The 17,943-nt window shown below is 39.4% G+C and overlaps 1 protein-coding gene across 1 annotated transcript in view; it reads left to right on the top strand.

The window, feature by feature from the left end:
- Positions 1-17,943, top strand: part of DNAH6 (dynein axonemal heavy chain 6) — a 300,118-nt gene that overhangs the window by 45,042 nt on the left and 237,133 nt on the right. Inside the window, exons 6-11 of the mRNA XM_066377849.1 lie at positions 4,266-4,400; positions 4,490-4,601; positions 5,685-5,802; positions 8,481-8,649; positions 11,547-11,663; positions 16,259-16,459. Coding sequence (XP_066233946.1) covers positions 4,266-4,400; positions 4,490-4,601; positions 5,685-5,802; positions 8,481-8,649; positions 11,547-11,663; positions 16,259-16,459 — 852 coding nt within the window. The remainder of the gene's footprint in view (positions 1-4,265; positions 4,401-4,489; positions 4,602-5,684; positions 5,803-8,480; positions 8,650-11,546; positions 11,664-16,258; positions 16,460-17,943) is intronic.

Genomic DNA, 17,943 nt, shown 5'->3' with positions numbered 1-17,943 from the left:
GCTCAAGCTGGGGACCTCGGGGTCTCAAACCTGGGTCCTCCACATCGCAGTTCGATGCTCTATCCACTGCACCACCGCCTAGTCAGGCAAAAAATTCTGAATTTTGATGATATTTATTTTACCCATTTTTTTCTTTTGTTGCTCGTGCTTTTGGTGTTATATCTAAAAACCTTCCCTTAGTCCAAGGTCACAAAGATTTACCCCTAAGTTTCCTTCTAATAGTTGTATAGTTTTAGCTCTTATGTTTAGTTCTTTGATGCATCTCATGTTAATTTCATTCCTTTGCACATGGCTATCGAGTTGTCCCAGCACCACTTGTTGCAAAGACTGTCCTTTCCACACTGAATTGTCTTGACACCCTTGCCAAAAATCAACTGACTATAAATGTGAGGGTGTTTCAATTGTATTCTATGTATCTGTATTTTTCTGCCAGTAACACACTGTGTTGAATACTGTAGCTTTGTAGTAAATTGTAAAATTAGGAAGTGGGAGTCCCCTGGGCTCCTTGAATTTCCACATGAATTTTAACATCAGCTCATCAATTTCTGCAAAGAATCCAGTTGTGATTTTAATAGGGATTACTTAAAGCTGTAGGTCAATTTTGAAAGTACTGTCATTTTAACATTATTATCTTTTCTGGTCCATGAACATATGATGCTTTCCCATTTATTTGACGCCTTCCCATTTATTTAGATCTTCTTGAATTTCTTACAACAATGTTTTGTAGTTTTCAGAGTATATGTTTTGCATTTCCTTGTTAGCTTTATTCCTTTATTCTTTCTGATACTATTGTAAAGGGAATTGTTTTTTTATTTCATTTTAGATTTTTCATGTATATCTATATAATACATTCATAGGCTGTATGTAAATAGTATATATATATATATATATATATATATATATATATATATATAGTGTGTGTGTGTGTGTGTGTGTGTAATCCTTTAATGTCCCTTTGCAATTAAAATATAACAATATATTTTATTTTTGTATGTTGAGCCTGTTTCCTGAAACCTTACAGAATTTATGTTTGACTCTAATGGTTTAGGTAATGTATGTCTGTATTACTTAGACTATTCTATGAACAAGAATATGTCTTCTGCAAATAGTTTTACTCCTCCTTCCCAATATGGGTGACTTTAATTTTCTTGCTTAAATTTCCTGACGAAAACCTTCTGGTGTATAGAAGTGGAAAGAGCAGAAATACTTGTCTTGTTTCTGACCTTAGAGGGAAAGCATTGAGCCTTTCACCATTAACTGTAATGTGATGAAAAAGTTGCTTTCTTTTCCTAATTGTGGAAGTCATTCTCATTCTGTCAAATGCTTATTCTGCACCTATTGAGGTTATTATGTAATTTTCTTCCTTTATTCTATTGGTGTAATTTTTTATAATTGATTTTCAGATATTAAATCAACTTTACATCCCTGAGATAAATCATATTTGGTCATTCTGTGTAATTCATTTATATATTACTAGACTTGATTTTCTAGGATATTTGCATAATATATTTTCATAAGGAAGATTGGTGTATCATTTTTTCTATCCTTGGGATATGTTTGTCTGGTCTTGGTATTAAGGTAATATTGGCTTTATAGAATGAGTTGGGAAATGTTCTCTTGTTTTTGAAAGCACTTATGAAGAATTGGTATTCATTTTTTTAAATGTTTGCTATAATTTACAAAGCCATCTGGGCCTATGCCTCCTTTCTGTAAGTGTCTTCTGGTCTCCTACATTTCCAGGTTTCACTTAGGTGTGGATTTAGTATTAACTTTTCAGTATTATTCAATGCTACACATGATTTTAACCTGCTCGGTGCTGAATCATTTTGCTGGTTTTCTAATAGTGTGTCATTTGGTTGTACATGATACTATCAGGCAGTTTTCTGTTACTTTTACATTCACTCAAATACTGTCATTCATTTATTTTAACTTGAATGTCCCTTTGTAATTAAAATTATTTCATTTTTTATTTTTAGTCAGTCTTTGCTTTGCAGACAAACCAATCTTAATTTCGTAGTTTTACACAACTCTTCCTCCACTCATGAAGGGCTGTCCCTCGTCCCTTTTGCTGTAGTATTTTCTACACTGGGTCAGAAATGTACATGAGAACACATGAGCCCACAGCCTCTGGCTGGAGCAAGACCTAGAACTGTAGTCGGTTTCCTCAGTGCCAAATTGTACGGATCACCCAGAGGTTCCGATGACTCAGCATAGGGCAAAGTAAAGGTTTGGTGCCCAGGTGAATGCAAGACTAGCGGATCCAAAAGGTTCTGGCATTCCACTCAAAGACACAGTGGCGTGGCATGGCCCTGATTTCATAGGTTGTTTTTTATAGCAAATACAGCTCTTCTACTTATCCTCCAAATTCTGTAATGTTTCCCCATGGGCTTTCTTACCTAGGCACCAAGCCCCAGATGAGTAACACTGATTATCCATCGGTGAAGTACTGACATTCATTTCAGTGCCACTGGTTAAAACTCAGTTTAAATGAACGCTAACAACAACAATAACAAACAAAAGCTCATATAATAAGAAAGTTCAAGGGGTGAATACCTTTATGCATGGCGAATTTAGAAGACCAAATGAGATTTTGTCATCTTTATTTTTTCCTCTCTCCGTATTTCAGTTCTATATTTCTCTGCATCTATTTCATTCTCAGTTGGGCTCTTAGAATAAGCACCAACTCCAGCTTGAGTTGCAGCTGACTCTTTTAATGAAAAGAGACTATTCCTTGCTGGAGAGAACACTGATTGACTCAGCTTGGCCACATGCCCAATCCTGATCCAATCACTGCACAGCTAGTACTTGGATAAGCCAGGTGTGAATACTTCCATTCCTCATTCCAGTGATGAAGAAAATGAGGGTCAGCCTTATCAAAACCACATGGTAAGGAGTTTCGCCAAGAAAAGAGGGATTCTATCACCTGGAAGAATTGTAGATAGGTCAGGACAAGTGTCTTGGGCAGCAAAAATTATAGCCAACTCAACCTTTTACATATTGGAACCCACCATCTAGGTGACAAATTCTTCCTCCTCTTACAAGCCTGCTGATAACTTAAAATAATGCTTAATCTTTCTCACCATCAATGGTCGCTATTGATATAACAGCCCAAGAATGAACCACCTGACCCAGACCCATCTGAAACTTACTAACAGCAGAAACAACAAGGCAGGCTGGGGGAGGGAGATACATCTCCAATCTCGTATATTCACAACAGCTTTCACATCTGTCCTTTATGCTGACAGCCAGGTACAGTATTTAGGTTAAGCTAAAGTAATTCCTTAGATTATATATATTTTCTTCTTCCAAAAAAATTCCACACTGTCAAAAGTCTCACTTTTTGGCAAACCATCAATGTCAGATTAGGAGAAGTCAGAATTAATGTCCTTGGGACATTCTTAGAACATGTGCCTTGGAAACCAGCAGCCTAGAACTGTTACTATGTTAGCACAGAGTAAGATTAAATTAAATTCATGTAGCAGAATTTCACAAATCTTTCCACTCACTCTCCTAGCTCACATTGCAAGATAGGATTTCAATAGTGACTGAACTTTCCTTTCAGCAACTTTTTACCTACCAGAAATTTAAATTGGTCTCTGTCACCAGCAATTTTCAGCCAGTGTGCTGCAAGAATTCTTAAAGCATGCAATATCTGACTATCATGGGCACTGACTCCTTTTCCCTTTGATTGTCAAGTAAAAAAATTACAACAGCCAGCACAACAATAGGCATCTGGTGTGAGTGAATCAAAATTATACCTATTTTTTTTGTCAGGTTGGCAAAAAATATATTTTTTGTTGTGCCACAGAATATTAGTAATCAGTTTATGTGTGCCATAAGATGAAAAAGTTGAAAATCACTGTCTTAGATCAATAGTTGAGCCCCTCCATTATCATAGTGACTAGACATTGTAAAAACTTAAAGGTAACACAAAGAATCTTTTAGTAGCCATTGGCCAAATCTAGTGGTATCTAAGATTTACTGAGTCCTCTGTGACTTGCTCTTGGTTTCATAGCTAAAAGGACATGTATTCAAAATAAAAAGAAAGTAATTTAGACAAATTAAATTTGATAATTCACAGAATACCTTTAGAAGAAAATTTTAGAAGTGTTACTTTTAAAGTATGCACATGTAGTTACAGCTAAAGTTAACATATAAAGCTATTTATTTTCTTTAACAACCATTCTTATTTTTTAGATAACTTTATATTTTTAACAGACAAGCTTTATTTAACTAAATAATGATATATTTCTATTTTCACTCAGCATTTGCGACCAGCTCTTCTTAAAATAAAGGAACTATGTTATCAGTTGAATTTTATGGGGCTTTGTTATATTGAAAAAGGTCACACCTACACCCTGCAAGAATTTAAGGCTGCGCAAATCATACGCCTGGAAGAGGTAAGGGATCTTCAAGATTTAAGTTTCAAGATTTTTTTTATATTATTGTTACTTTGGTACCACTAATGACGCACATCATCAATGTCTAGGTGACAGAGCGCCTACATGAATTTAGAAGCGTGGCAAGAGATGTGGTGAGGAAGGCTTGTCGCATTGCTCTGAATGCTTCAGGGTTTACTCCTGATGACTGTCTTCAAGATGGTAGGAGGGGGAAAGGGCTTTAACAGATCAGAGTGGTGGCTTTCTAAAATACTAATAACTCTTTCTATTTTACTTTTCTTAAGTATAAATAATGATCCTATTTTCTAATTCTTCCAAACTTACTGGATAGAGTATAAATTGAGTGTATATTGTAGAGGGAAAAAAACAGTAAATAGTGCATTTTCCTTGCATTATTGCTGCTTATGTACAGAACTTCTAAACGGGTTATAGAATCATTATTTCACAAGCATTTGATAGTGGACTCAGAGCCTCTGTGCTTAAAGGTATGTCTAACCTACTAATACAGACAATAGTCTGTTAAAATTAAGGGATGGGGCCCTGGCCGGTTGGCTCAGTGGTAGAGCATCAGCCTGGCGTGCAGAAGTCCCGGGTTCGATTCCCGGCCAGGGCACACAGGAGAAGCGCCCATTTGCTTCTCCACCCCTCCCCCTCTCCTTCCTCTCTGTCTCTCTCTTCCCCTCCCGCAGCCAAGGCTCCATTGGAGCAAAGATGGCCGGGCGCTGGGGATGGCTCCTTGGCCTCTGCCCCAGGCGCTAGAGTGGCTCTGGTCGCAACAGAGCGACCCCCCAGAGGGGCAGAGCATCGCCCCCTGGTGGGCAGAGCGTCGCCCCCTGGTGGGCGTGCCGGGTGGATCCCGGTCGGGCGCATGCGGGAGTCTGTCTGACTGTCTCTCCCTGTTTCCAGCTTCAGAAAAATACAAAAAAAAAAAAAAAAAATTAAGGGATGGATGTCCCTCAGGATTGACCCCAGCTAGCATTGTACTCCAAAGGCTAAACTAAGATGCAGTTGGAAAAAGAGGGTAAAAGTGTTCCTGGAAAAGAGATCATGGTACACAGATCACATTCTGTTAAAGCAAATGTTAGTAAACTGTCTACAGTCATTCGTTGAGTTGAAATCCTTTGACGTGAAATTCTTTTGGATAATGAAACTGTTTCTGGAGTTTAAATTATCTTATGAACCAAAGCATTTTTTTTTTTAATTTTGTATGTCTTTTAATCCATAGTGGAGGAAAAACTGGAATTTTTACAGAAGAATTCTTGTTGTGTCTTTTGCTGTTCTTAGATTATTATAAAGCACCAGAAAGTGGAAGTCTCCTTGAGTTGCCTGCTTATGCAATCTCTGAGAAAATGACATACACTGAGCAGGCCAGCAAAAGGCATCATTGCATGAGGCTGACGTGGTAAATAATTATTCTTTCTTTCTTTCTTTCTTTTTTATGAAGTGGGAGGTGCGGAGGCAGAGAGACAGATTCCTGCATGTGCCCCAATTAGGATTCAGCCAGCAAGCCCCCTACTGGGGGATGCTCTGCCAATCTGGGGCCACTGCTCTGTTGTTTGGCAACCAAGCTATTTTAGTGTCTGAGGTGAGGCCATGGTGCCATCCTCAGTGTCCAGGGCCAACTTGCTCAAACCATTTGAGCCATGGCTGCTGGAGGGAGAGAGAGAGAGAGAGAGAGAGAGAGAGAGAGAGAGAGAGAGAGAGAGAGAGAGAGAAGGAGGCGGGAGAGGGATGGAGAAGCAGATGGTTGCTTCTCCTCTGTGCCCTGACCAGAAATTGAACCTGGGACTTCCACACACCAGGCCAATGCTTTACCGCCAAGCCAACCAGCCAGGGCCATGATTGTTCTTTCTTTCAAGAAAAATCAGGGCATCTCTCATTCTCAAGTTTTATTAAAAGTTAAGTCTTTATCACAGGATTCGCTAATAGTGATAAGGAATTTAGAAGATAAGGTAACTGGAATTCATGCTCCAGAAGCCTGCATCTGGGAATGGCAAGCTGGTAGAGAGAGAGGAGGGCATGTCCAAGGCTGAGACTATCCCCTTTGATTTCTAAGGCTTCGTTTCCCACTAGCCTGGCCCAGAGCATGGAGCTGGCTATGGTAAGAAGTCAGGCACACAGAGATTTGTACATAGCTTCATTGCACACAAAGTTCCACCGTCTCCATAAGGAAAGTTTTGTAACTGGGAGGCCAGGCAGTGGTGGGATTCAAATAATTTAAGAACTGGTTCTCTGCCTGTAAGGCCAGTGGCTGCCACCATGCACAGGCATGTTCTCATTGGATTTGGGCAGACGGGAAAGGAACTGTGGAGCCGGAAAATGGTGTGCCATTCTGTTTATTAGAGTCTTATAATAGCGGATGAGCAAACAGGCAGGTAAAACTACTTCCCTTTCTCTCAGGGCTCCCAAGTCCCTCAGCACTCCGGGCTCACCAGACTCATTCTCTGGACTCACCGGACACACAGGCCCCCATCAGCCTCAGAACTCTCCAGCTAAACAGGCCACAGGCCAGGTCCAAATACTCCTTCTCTGGCAAACAATAGCAAACAACGGCCCCTCCCAAGCATGAAAGCAATCCACAATTTGCCATCTGCTGCCCTGAGGGCAAGCACCGCAGCCTTCCATAGACCACACACATGGGCTGCCCCGTGCCAACGCAACATACAAGCAAGTAAACCTAAGCACACTTTACAAACTTTTTTACCCAACACTGCCCTAATGACTGTTTTAAGTATAAAAAAAACCAATATGCTAAAAGGTAGTTGTTTATTTCGTGCATTTAATACCTAAAGAAGAACAATTAAAGAAATACACAAAACTAGATTATAAGTTTTAAAATATTAATAAACATTAAATAATACCTGACAAAAAAAACCAATAAAACTATTATTTAAGACATTTCCATATTGCTTCTTGATTGGTATCTACACTTGCGATTTTTTTCACTTCTGGGTGAAATGAACATTACTAAGGGCAATTAGAATATGCTTTTGTGCAGATGAACATTAAAAAAGAGTAAGGAATGTAAATTTGTGATTTCCATATTGAGCAGCTGCCCAGGCGCCCACTTTAGAGAGATCCCTGACTACAAGTTCCATTTTAACAACCGGTTCACCTAACTCAAGAAAAATTAGGTATCGGTTCTACTGAACCAGCGCAAACCAGCTGAAAAGCACCACTGAGGCCAGGGAGGAGAGTCTTTCTTCCAGAGCCTTACAGGGGCTCTCCCGCATTAGGGTTAGCTCTGCCACTGCTTCCCCGCTGGATCCTACCATTGTTCCAGGGTTGGATTTCATGTCATTCTAAGACTTCATTACTGCAAATAACTCTTGCAAACAAAGTCACCAAGCATTATCTGAAATGTATGTGGCACTATAAAACACTGGTCATTGTTACTCAGTGCTCACTAATTCAGTCCAACTTCTACAGTTGTCTAGTTAATAAATCTCCACAGTACATCAGTTTGTATATGAGATTTTCTGTAATAAGATTGTTTGTGTCACAACAGAATTCAGTGAAGCAGTCCCTGAGGCCATCACCATATGCCTCCAGGCACTAGAGGCCTCTTGGGCTCCACTTAAGCCAAATAAAAGTCTACTGTGAAGGTCTTACTGACTCAGCCTACATTCTAAGCACTCAAATAAGGAAATACTACATTTGCATCTTTGGGTCAGCAATTGCCATAATCCAACAGCAAAGATTTTACACATTTATCTTTAAAATGTAAGTTACAGATGTTGTATACTTACTGATTTCTTCTCTAAAGCTTTTTAAAAAAATCTTATGGCCCTTTTGGCAAAATGAGCTAAATGCTTTTTCCATAACTGTATTGCTCATTAATAGCCTATTGAATAGTTAGAATACTTAGCTAAATTGATGCTATATTTATAATTTGAATATGTATTTTTAAAATAAAGAATGTCCAAAGAACAACTCTTCTGTGCAATAAATCTCTGATATTGTAATCTAAGTGGAAATTAAAAGAGAATTTATATTTTAAATTTTAAGTACTTGCTTTAGAGTCACTTTCAAAAATATATAATTACTTAGAAAACAAACTATATTTTTTGTCTTTTCAAGCTTTATTCGTCTAAATGATTATCTAATTGAGAACACAATGCACGTGCTAACAGTAAATTCTGTTAACTCTCTTTTGAGTTACCTTACTGACAAGCTAAAACGAACACCTTCAGCAGATGTTATTGAGAAATGGATCACTGAGGAGAAGCCTGAAGTCACTGATAAGAAGGTAGGTACATCCAGACAAAATTAAGAAAATTCATTGGTTAACATTGATTGAGCGCTTACTATGCTATTTTCTGTGTACTGGACAAATGCGAGAAAAATGCTCAGAGGATTGTACAGTATAATCAGAGCCTACCATATGCATATGAAATGACAGAATGGAAAGGAACATGTCAACAAATATCTAATACAGAAAGCATCCGCTGTGTTAAATGTTGCTGTCTCATAGGAATTTGCTAAAGGTTATTCATGTGTTCATTCAACAAATATTTCTTAACTGTCCGTGTGTTCCAGTAGAGCCCAAGCTCTACGTTGATCAGGCATCCCTGATTCGACTTCCCTGTGCAGTGGGACACTCCTGCTTATCAGCAGGCTGGCAGCCTCTTCGAGACTACTCTTGAGGTGGCTATGAGAATGCTACTAATCAGTGCTAACACTAACTGCCACCGGAGGAAAGACACGACCGACACACAATTTAGTTGCAATAATCACACAGGCAATTTGTTACTCACAAATCCTTTTGGTGTGCCCGAGTACAGCTTAAGGGGGCCCCGTTGGTGTGCTCCTCTAGGCTGTCTTTGGTCAGAGCTTAGAGCAGCATGAAGACAGTTCACGTTCACGTTGGAGCCTGGGCGACTACTGCAGCACGGGCCCCTCAGCTTTAGTACCTTTTCTGGCCAATGCCTTCTAACAGGTGTCAATCTACAGGATTATCACCTCAAACCACCTTTTTGGGAGTTCCTCGCAGGGAACCCCTTTTATGCTAATCTACTGAAATGTTTATATCAAACCACTTTTTAAGATGTTCTTATTTACGTTAATTTACAAAGTTATGACACCAAGCCACTTCTTATCTATGTATAACTTTACACACACACTAACTGGACCCTGCTTGGAATTCAAAGTCTGTTTATCACATCTGCACCCACTATATTAATTCCTATCCAGATGGCATAATTTAATTTAATTTTCTTAATTATTTTTAATATTATATTTTAATTACATTAATATATCTTCCATATTTTTGTTTTTTATATATCTATATATTTAATTACTATAACATCTATTACTACAACACTACGGTGTTCCAATCTCTATACTGGGTGTTGGCTATATAGTGATGAAAGCATAAACAGGATCCTTGCCCCAAAGAAGCTTATAGTTTGGAAGGCATCATGGGCATTAGCTGGCAGAGAGCAGAAGGCAAGGTGGTATGAATGAAAGAAATAAGCAATGGTTTAGGTGTGAGAGGAAGCACATCATGGAAGCAAACCTTTGTGCTTTGAGTGGCTAACCTCTTGGGAGGAAGTTGATCTTGGACACACAGAGTAATCGGAGATGTTTGAGATGAAGTAGTACAAATTTGACTCTATTCTAGCATAACTGAGAGATCATATTACCTCATGTCCACATTTCCCAGTAAGTTTTCCCCAGCTCCACCCTAAAAACATTGCAAAACATGCTTACCTGGTTCTGTCAAGCTTCCTACCTCCCATTCCCAATGCCCTTCCCAGAAACTGAACTGCATTTTCAAGGGCTGATGCTCTTTGCTCTAGCTTCCCTTCCTCCCGAAAGCTGAATGTTAGTCACATACTCCTTTTCATTGCTTCCTCTCTTCCCCTGATTTCAATTATTCTTTTTTCTAAGTACTATTTCATTCTAAAAGTAATATTTGTCTAGTGCAGAAAATTTGAAAAATACAGAAATCTAAAAGGAAAGTATCCTTTGCTAGCCAAAGATAACCATTTCCAAGGAGAAAATATTGTATTTTTCTTACTGATTTATCATCTGCTTTTTCCACTTAGCAATGTTTTGTAAAAAATCTCCTAAGTCAATATACAATATTTTTTCGCATAATATTCTCACATATAAATGTACTATATATATTGTAAATATCAGTACATAATTTTATTGATCACTTTCTCACTACAAATAATGCTGCGAAGAACATCCTTAGCTATACATGTTTCACCCATCTATGATTTTTCTCCTTGGAAGAAATTCCTAGCTGTGGAATTTGTGGCTCAGAACTATGCTCACTGGTTGAAGCTCTGATGCTGATGCGTACCTCTCCAGAAAGTTTGCTGTCAAATTGCAACCTTCCTAGCAATGTTTGAGAATGAGAATTTACCCACACTTACACTGGCTAGTATTCATTTTCACCCATGTTAATCTAATGGATGTAAAGTATGTAGTATGTCACTGTTTTTAAAGGTTATATTTCTTTAAATGCTGCCCCAGTGCAGAGATAAGAGCTTGGTGTGATGATGAGAAAGACTTGGGTCTGCCACTTACTAAGAAGCATCCTTCTCCAGATTCTGTTTTCGCAGGGGAGTAACAGTGATACCTGCTACATATGGCTGGTGTGAGATTTACATAAATGCTGAGCATTCCCTGACACACAGTAAATACTCAGTAAATGTCATTACTGAATAAACTATCTTCAGGAAAAGAAGCAGGAAGTTGATTGATCATTTGTATATTCCATTTAAGAACTGTCATGTCCCTTGCCCATTTTTCTATTAAGTATATTACTATTTATGTATTAATTATTATAATATTAATCTATATTTCTTTTGTGTATATCAAGTATTTTTCTATTTAAATATTACTAGCCTTCTATCTGCTTTATAAATTACAGATAAATTTTTTTCAGTTCCTTGTTTGCCTTTCTATTTTGTTAATAGTATATTTTCAAGGAAAGAAATTTTACATTTTTTTCAATATCTGCCTTTAGTTTTTCATTTTTGTGGTAGTATCCTTTGAAAGACATGCCACCATGATAAAAAAAAATCAGCTAATTATATAAGCTTAGTTTGCATGCCGCTTGTAATAGAGAAGTTTTTTGTTTTACACCCTGGTACTCGGATCTTGATAACATTGCACCTGTGTTCATTTCAGGGGGGCCCCATGATGGAGAAGCAGGAAGAAGATGAATCTCTCATCCCCATGTTCCTCACAGAACTCATTTTGACGGTGCAGTCACTACTCTTTGAGCCTTCTATGGAAGACTTTCTGGTGCGTGTTTCTTCATATCACATCATCGAAAAGTTTAGCACTTTTTCCTTAACTTGAGACAGATTAGAGGCTTGGTAGGGACACCATCTAGAGCAGTGGTCCCCAACCCCCAGGCCGCGGACCGGTACCGGTCCGTGGGCCATTTGGTACCAGTCCTCAGAGAAAGAATAAATAACTTACATTATTTCCAGTTTATTTATATTTAAGTCTGAACGATGTTTTATTTTTTAAAAATGACCAGATTCCCTCTGTTACATCCGTCTAAGACTCACTCTTGACACTTGTCTCGGTCACATGATACATTTGTCCGTCCCACACTAAAGGCCGGTCAGTGAAAATATTTTCTGACATTAAACAGGACCGTGGCCCAAAAAAGGTTGGGGACCAACCACTGATCTAGAGAACACCCTTTATACAAAATTTAGAATTCATTATAGGTATCTCCCAATGAAAGTTCAAGAAATCTCTCTGTCATAAATACCATTTTTGAAATCTTTTTAAGTACTCTGCATCTGAGGAAATTTTGCTGTCTTAGTTACCTATTGCTGTGTAATAAATTACCACAAATTTGACAGCTATAAAAGCAAGCATTAATCTCACAGTTTCTGCGTTCAGGAGCCCGGGCATTGGGTAGCTCACCGTCTGCCCCAGGACCTCTCCATTCAGGCATTGGCTGGGGTGAGGTCTCCACAGAGGCTTGACTGGAAATGGATCCACTTCCAGGTTCCCTCAGGTTGTTATAAAAATTCATCTCTATGCAGCTGTGGGACTGAAGTCTTTGTTTTCTTGAGGAAAGTCAGCTGGCATCAGCTTACTAGAAAGGACCTGTAGTTCCTTGGCGTGTGGCACACTCTATGAGCAGATGGGTCTTTGTGACTTCATGACCAGCTAGAGCATCTCCTCAGGAAGGGCCCACTCCCTCCTTTAGGGGCTTTCTCTCTATTCGGTCAGATCCACCCAGCAGCAGCATCTTTTGATTAACTCAACTGAATCAGAACTTTATTATATCTGCAAAATCCCTTCAAGTTTCCATTCGATGTCACCTAATCATGGGAGTGGCAGCCCATCATATTCCCAGGCCCCTCCCAGAGTCAAGAGAGGACCTTCCAGGGTGGGTACACCCGAGGGAGGGAACCTTTGAAGCCAATTTAGGATTCTGCCTTCCACATTTTGTACATGAACAGACTAGGAATCCGATCAGAGTTTATATTTTCTGATGTTAGCTGGTATACCGTGGCACAAAAACATTACTAATCAGACTCTCTAGATTCTAATCTTCACTTTACAGTTGAGCTCCTTGACCTTGGGAAACCACTTCCCTCTCTGGGGTTCCATTTATGCATCTATTAAGATAAGAAGGCAGATGAAGTTTAAGGTTGCTTCCAACACCAGCAGTCTATGATCCTGTAATTGATCAGATAGGCCATTTTAGGATATTTACAAGGACACGCAGATGAGGTCCCTGGGGTTGGAGTCTTGCTCAGGAACTCCTGCACAGAGAGGCACTAGGCTCTTTTGTTCCTCCCTGGCCAGAATTTTCATCTCCGTCTCACGGGAGGCGGATGCGCTGTGCAGCAGATGACAGAAGAAAGGTCCCTCCAACAGCAGCTGGCACTTCTTCAGCCTTAAGTGACAAGCCTTAAAAATCTTGGACACTCCCTTTTTCCTTTTTTTTAAGGTGTACTCTTTATTACTCTTTGGCCCACATTGGTCTTTTAATTCCTGCACATGAAGCTGTGGGCGAGGCTCTGGGCACAATCGCCACGCTCACACGTTCACACCACCCGTAAGATCTCACTTCATGTAACCAAAAATCAGTCAATGCCACTATAAAGACTACCGCTCATGAATTTTCTAACTTTTTTACTATGAGTCATTAGTCTTAGCATGCACCCCCATCTAGTTTTCTAACACACACACACACATAGAGCTTAGTCTAGAGGAAAATTATTTACCTGAGTCTTCACCTCTTACCTGAGTTACCTGTGGCTTGTTCTTTGAGTTATCTGTGGCTTCCTTTCTTTTCAATTCTTCCTATTTTCCAATATTTTTCAACTCTTTTTTTCCTATTGTGTTGACTATTGATCACTTCTGCTTCTGGAAATAGACTCCCCACTTAATATAATCTCTCTTGGTTTTCCTCTTGTACTTGCACCTTTTTCTTTTTGGTCCCCTTTCTCAGAGCTGCTTTTTTGTCTGACCTTTGAGTGTTCCTGTCCTGAAGGCTCCCTCATCTCCACAGCTGCATACTCTTCATGTGGGTGCTCACTTCATTGTCCTAACTACCACTTATAGAATGGAGATTTATAAAGATATATTTCCAGCCAGTACTTTTCTTCCAGACTCAGATCTAGAAATTTCCATGATTAACTCCAACTCACTAAAATAAATCAAACTTATCACTTGTTTCAAAACTTGCTCCTTCTTCTGTGTCTCCCATCTTCATGATGCCCAAGCCAGCAGTTGGGAGTCATCCTGGCTTCTCTCTGACCTCTCTGAGTTCAACTCAGCTTGTCCTGTGTGCTGATCCTCACTTGTACCTCATATCAGTGGGAACTTCATTGTCTCCCTTCTGGCTGCAGTAATAGTCTGTTCTGATCTAACTGCTCCTTTTCCTTCTAATGCATTTCCTACATTGCTGGCAGGAAGATTATTTCATAGGCAAATTTGATCAGGTCACTTCAAATTAAAGTTTTTCCGTTGCCTATGGTAGCATTTTTCAAAGGGCGCTTGGTGAGATGTTGATAGGCATTCTAGGAGAAAGGGGGTTGTGATATGCATTTGAATATTAAAAACTATGAAAAATCCTGTTTAACTTTGTTTAACCCAAGGTTTCTTCCCAAATTTACTTGACATCAGGACGCTTTTATCCTTAGTGTTGACCCTGGTCACAGTCTGGGAAGTGCTGGCCTAGAGGGGACCAACTGCACCATTCCTCATGTCCTGTTTCTCCACACTTGGCACTTCTGCTTCAGCTCCTAAGTGACTGAAGGCACCAACCCTGCCAGTCCTCTCACGCCTTTCCCACACAGTGACTTACAAGGATACTACTGCATCTTACACACTTTACAAACCTCTGCTCATTTTTTTTTGTATTTTTCTGAAGTGAGAAGCGAGGAGTCAGAGAGACAGACTCCCGCATGCATCCGACAGGGATCCACCCGGCATGCCCACTAGGGGGCGATGCTCTTCCCATCTGGGGCGTTGCTCCGCTGCAATTGGAGCCATTCTAGCACCTGAGGCAGAGGCCATGGAGCAGTCCTCAACACCTAGGCCATCTTTGCTCCAATGGAGCCTTGGCTACAGGAGGGGAAGAGAGAGAGAGAGAAAAAGGAGAGGGGGAAGGGTGGTGAAGCAGATGGGCGCTTCTCCCGTGTGCCCTGGCTAGGAATCAAGCCCAGGACTTTCACATGACTGGCTGATGTGCTACCACTGAGCCAAATGGCCAGGGCCCCTGTTCATTTTTAATACTTATTTCAAGAAGTACCTGTTCTTTAGCTCATCTTCTCTCATTAGATTTTCCATTTATTATAAATTATAAATTAATTAGAGCTTACTGAAGTGAATTTAACAAACACAAATAAGATTATTAAAATCATCTATAATTCCATGTGCCAGAAATAAAAATAACCCTTTAACATTTTTATATTTTTTCCAATTTTGCTTTATTGATATACCAACATGCCTAACTTACCATGAGATTTTATATACAGATTTTTTAAATGGGATATTACATATCAGTTTTATCCTGCTTTCTCCCTCTCTCTCTTTTTTAACTTAACTTTTATCATAAGCTTTTTCCCATGTCATTAACCAATCTTTGGAGACACCATGTTGAAGGGGTGCCTAATTTTATTTTTTTTCTCTTAGATACAGAAGTTTAAGGTAAACATTTCTATGGCATTTGAACTATTGATTGTATTGTGTGCCCATCACCCAAAGTCAAATCATTTTCCACCACTGAATATTTGCCCCTGTTTATTCCCCTCCCCCACCCTCCTCCAGGGAACCACTTCCCTTTTATTTCTGTCCATGAGTCTCAGTTTTATAACCCACCTAGATGGGATATATATTTTCCATTGTATAAATTTATTAAAACCTAATCAATACTCCTGTCTTTGAACACTTACGTATTTATCTAATAAGTTTTTTATTGTAAGTAACACTGCAGTGAGTATCCTTGCATATGTATCTTTATTTACATATCTATTTTTTTTTCTTAGCATAGTTTTCTAGAATGAAATTAGCGCTCAAAGAGTATAAACTTTTAACCTACCCTTTCAACTCTTTCTGATTCTCTTGGGCATACTTTGACCTGCCTTCTCTCATGACCTTTCTGTGTTTTGTTCATAGATCAAATATAGAACTCATCATAATGTGTTATAATTTTTTATCCACTTCCCTCTCAATAGAAAATATATTTCCTAAAGACAGAGGCTATGTCTTCTGATTTTTCATATACTTAGAATCAACACAGCATCTGGCATGGTTAAATGAGTTTTTAAATTTATTTTAGTATTTCAGAAAAATTCAAAAATAGCCATAAATATAACCATATATGTGCTTGCATTTATTTTTTTATTTTTCTCTAACAGGATGGTATTTCAGGAGCAATTAATCAATTTCAAAACACTGTGTTATCGGTTCCTAATCTCGTGCCTGACACATATTTTGATGCTTTCACCAGCCCGTACATTAACAACAAACTTGAAGAAAAAACTTGCGGATCTGGTCCAAGCTTATCAGCAGTATTTGAAGATGATAAGAATTTTCAAACAATTATCATTCAAATAAAGGTATACTTACTTTTATTGAAACTAATATTTAAGAAATTAGTAATATATATTCTTTCTTATATTTAAGTTGAGTGCTACTTAATCTCTAAATGGTGAAGTTGTTTTTTTAAAAGTCCTAGTAGATCAGAACACTGACCACAGGAAAAGGAATTAAAAGTGCAAGATAAGCCCTGGCCGGTTTGCTCAGTGGTAGAGCGTTGGCCTGGTGTGTAGATGTCCCGGGTTCGATTTCTTGTCAGGGCACACAGGAGAAGTGACCATCTGCATCTCTACCCTTCCCCCTCTCCTTTCTCTCTGTCTCTCTCTTCCCCTCCCACAGCCAGGGCTCCACTGGAGCAGGTTGGCCTGGGCGCTGAGGATGACTCCATGGCCTCCGCCTCAGGCACTAAAATGGGTCTGGTTGCAATGGAACAATGACTCAGATGGGCAGAGCATTGCCTCCTGGTGGGCATGCCAGGTAGATCCCCATTGGGCACATGCGGGAGTCTGTCTCTCTGCCTCCTCACTTCTCACTTAAGAAAAAGCCAAAAACAAAAAAACAAGTGCAAGATATCTAAGATGGCATCACTTCTAGGATAGAAAATAAAGTTAAAAAGGAAGAAGAAGCATTCTTTGAACACTGAGTCATGCTGGGGAAATGAAGCACCTGGTGAAAGTTTAAGGTGCTGCAAGACAAAAAAGAACCAACTGTTCCCCCACCACCAAAAAGAAAATGATACGCACATTGTGACACCTACAGAACAGAATGACCTTGAATTATAAATCTAGTAAATCACTCGCAACCTATGAGCTGAGGAAATTAAAATATGTTGAACACATACATAGCTACTCCAGGGGAAAACAGAAAGTGAAGATTAGGACAGCCGATGAATATTCTTTCCCTTCCCTCCTGAAAATCCTGAAACAAAAGCTACTCTGAAAACTGAAGTTTATATCCTCAAACATTTGAATATGTGTAAAATTACATTGAATTCAAACATAGAAATGGGGGTGGGGAGAAAGAATTATCTCAGAAATAACGACTAAAGTACACAGTGTCCAAGGAAGAATAAACTCAAATGGAAACTTACTTGTACCTACCAGTAGATCAGACTGGCTGTGCCTGGAGACCATGCTGCTCCTCTGCCCGCATCCTTTCTGGGCTGTGCCTACATGCTCAGAGGATCCATGGTACCCACTTTTTATTCAGCTCCCCATGCCCAATACCACCACCACTTATGGACACACTTCCATATGGCTACATGGGTCTCCACAGTTGTCACTTTCAGGTTACCTATTATTGTACTACACACGGTGCCACATTTAGTAATGTGTTCCATGAGTGCAGATGGAGGAACTTTCTAATGGTCCACCCTCTCTCCCTCTCATTCTCTCTCTTTTCATTCTTTCTCTTCCGTGCACACTGACTGAGCACTCACTCTCTTCAAGCCTGTACTAGGTGGACCAGTGAAAGATGCACATAAATGGAGTGCTTGTCTTGTTCT

Source organism: Saccopteryx leptura, chromosome 3 (genome assembly GCF_036850995.1).
Source record: "Saccopteryx leptura isolate mSacLep1 chromosome 3, mSacLep1_pri_phased_curated, whole genome shotgun sequence".
In the NCBI taxonomy this organism is placed as follows: domain Eukaryota; kingdom Metazoa; phylum Chordata; class Mammalia; order Chiroptera; family Emballonuridae; genus Saccopteryx; species Saccopteryx leptura.
This window is presented reverse-complemented; position numbering and strand designations above follow the sequence as displayed.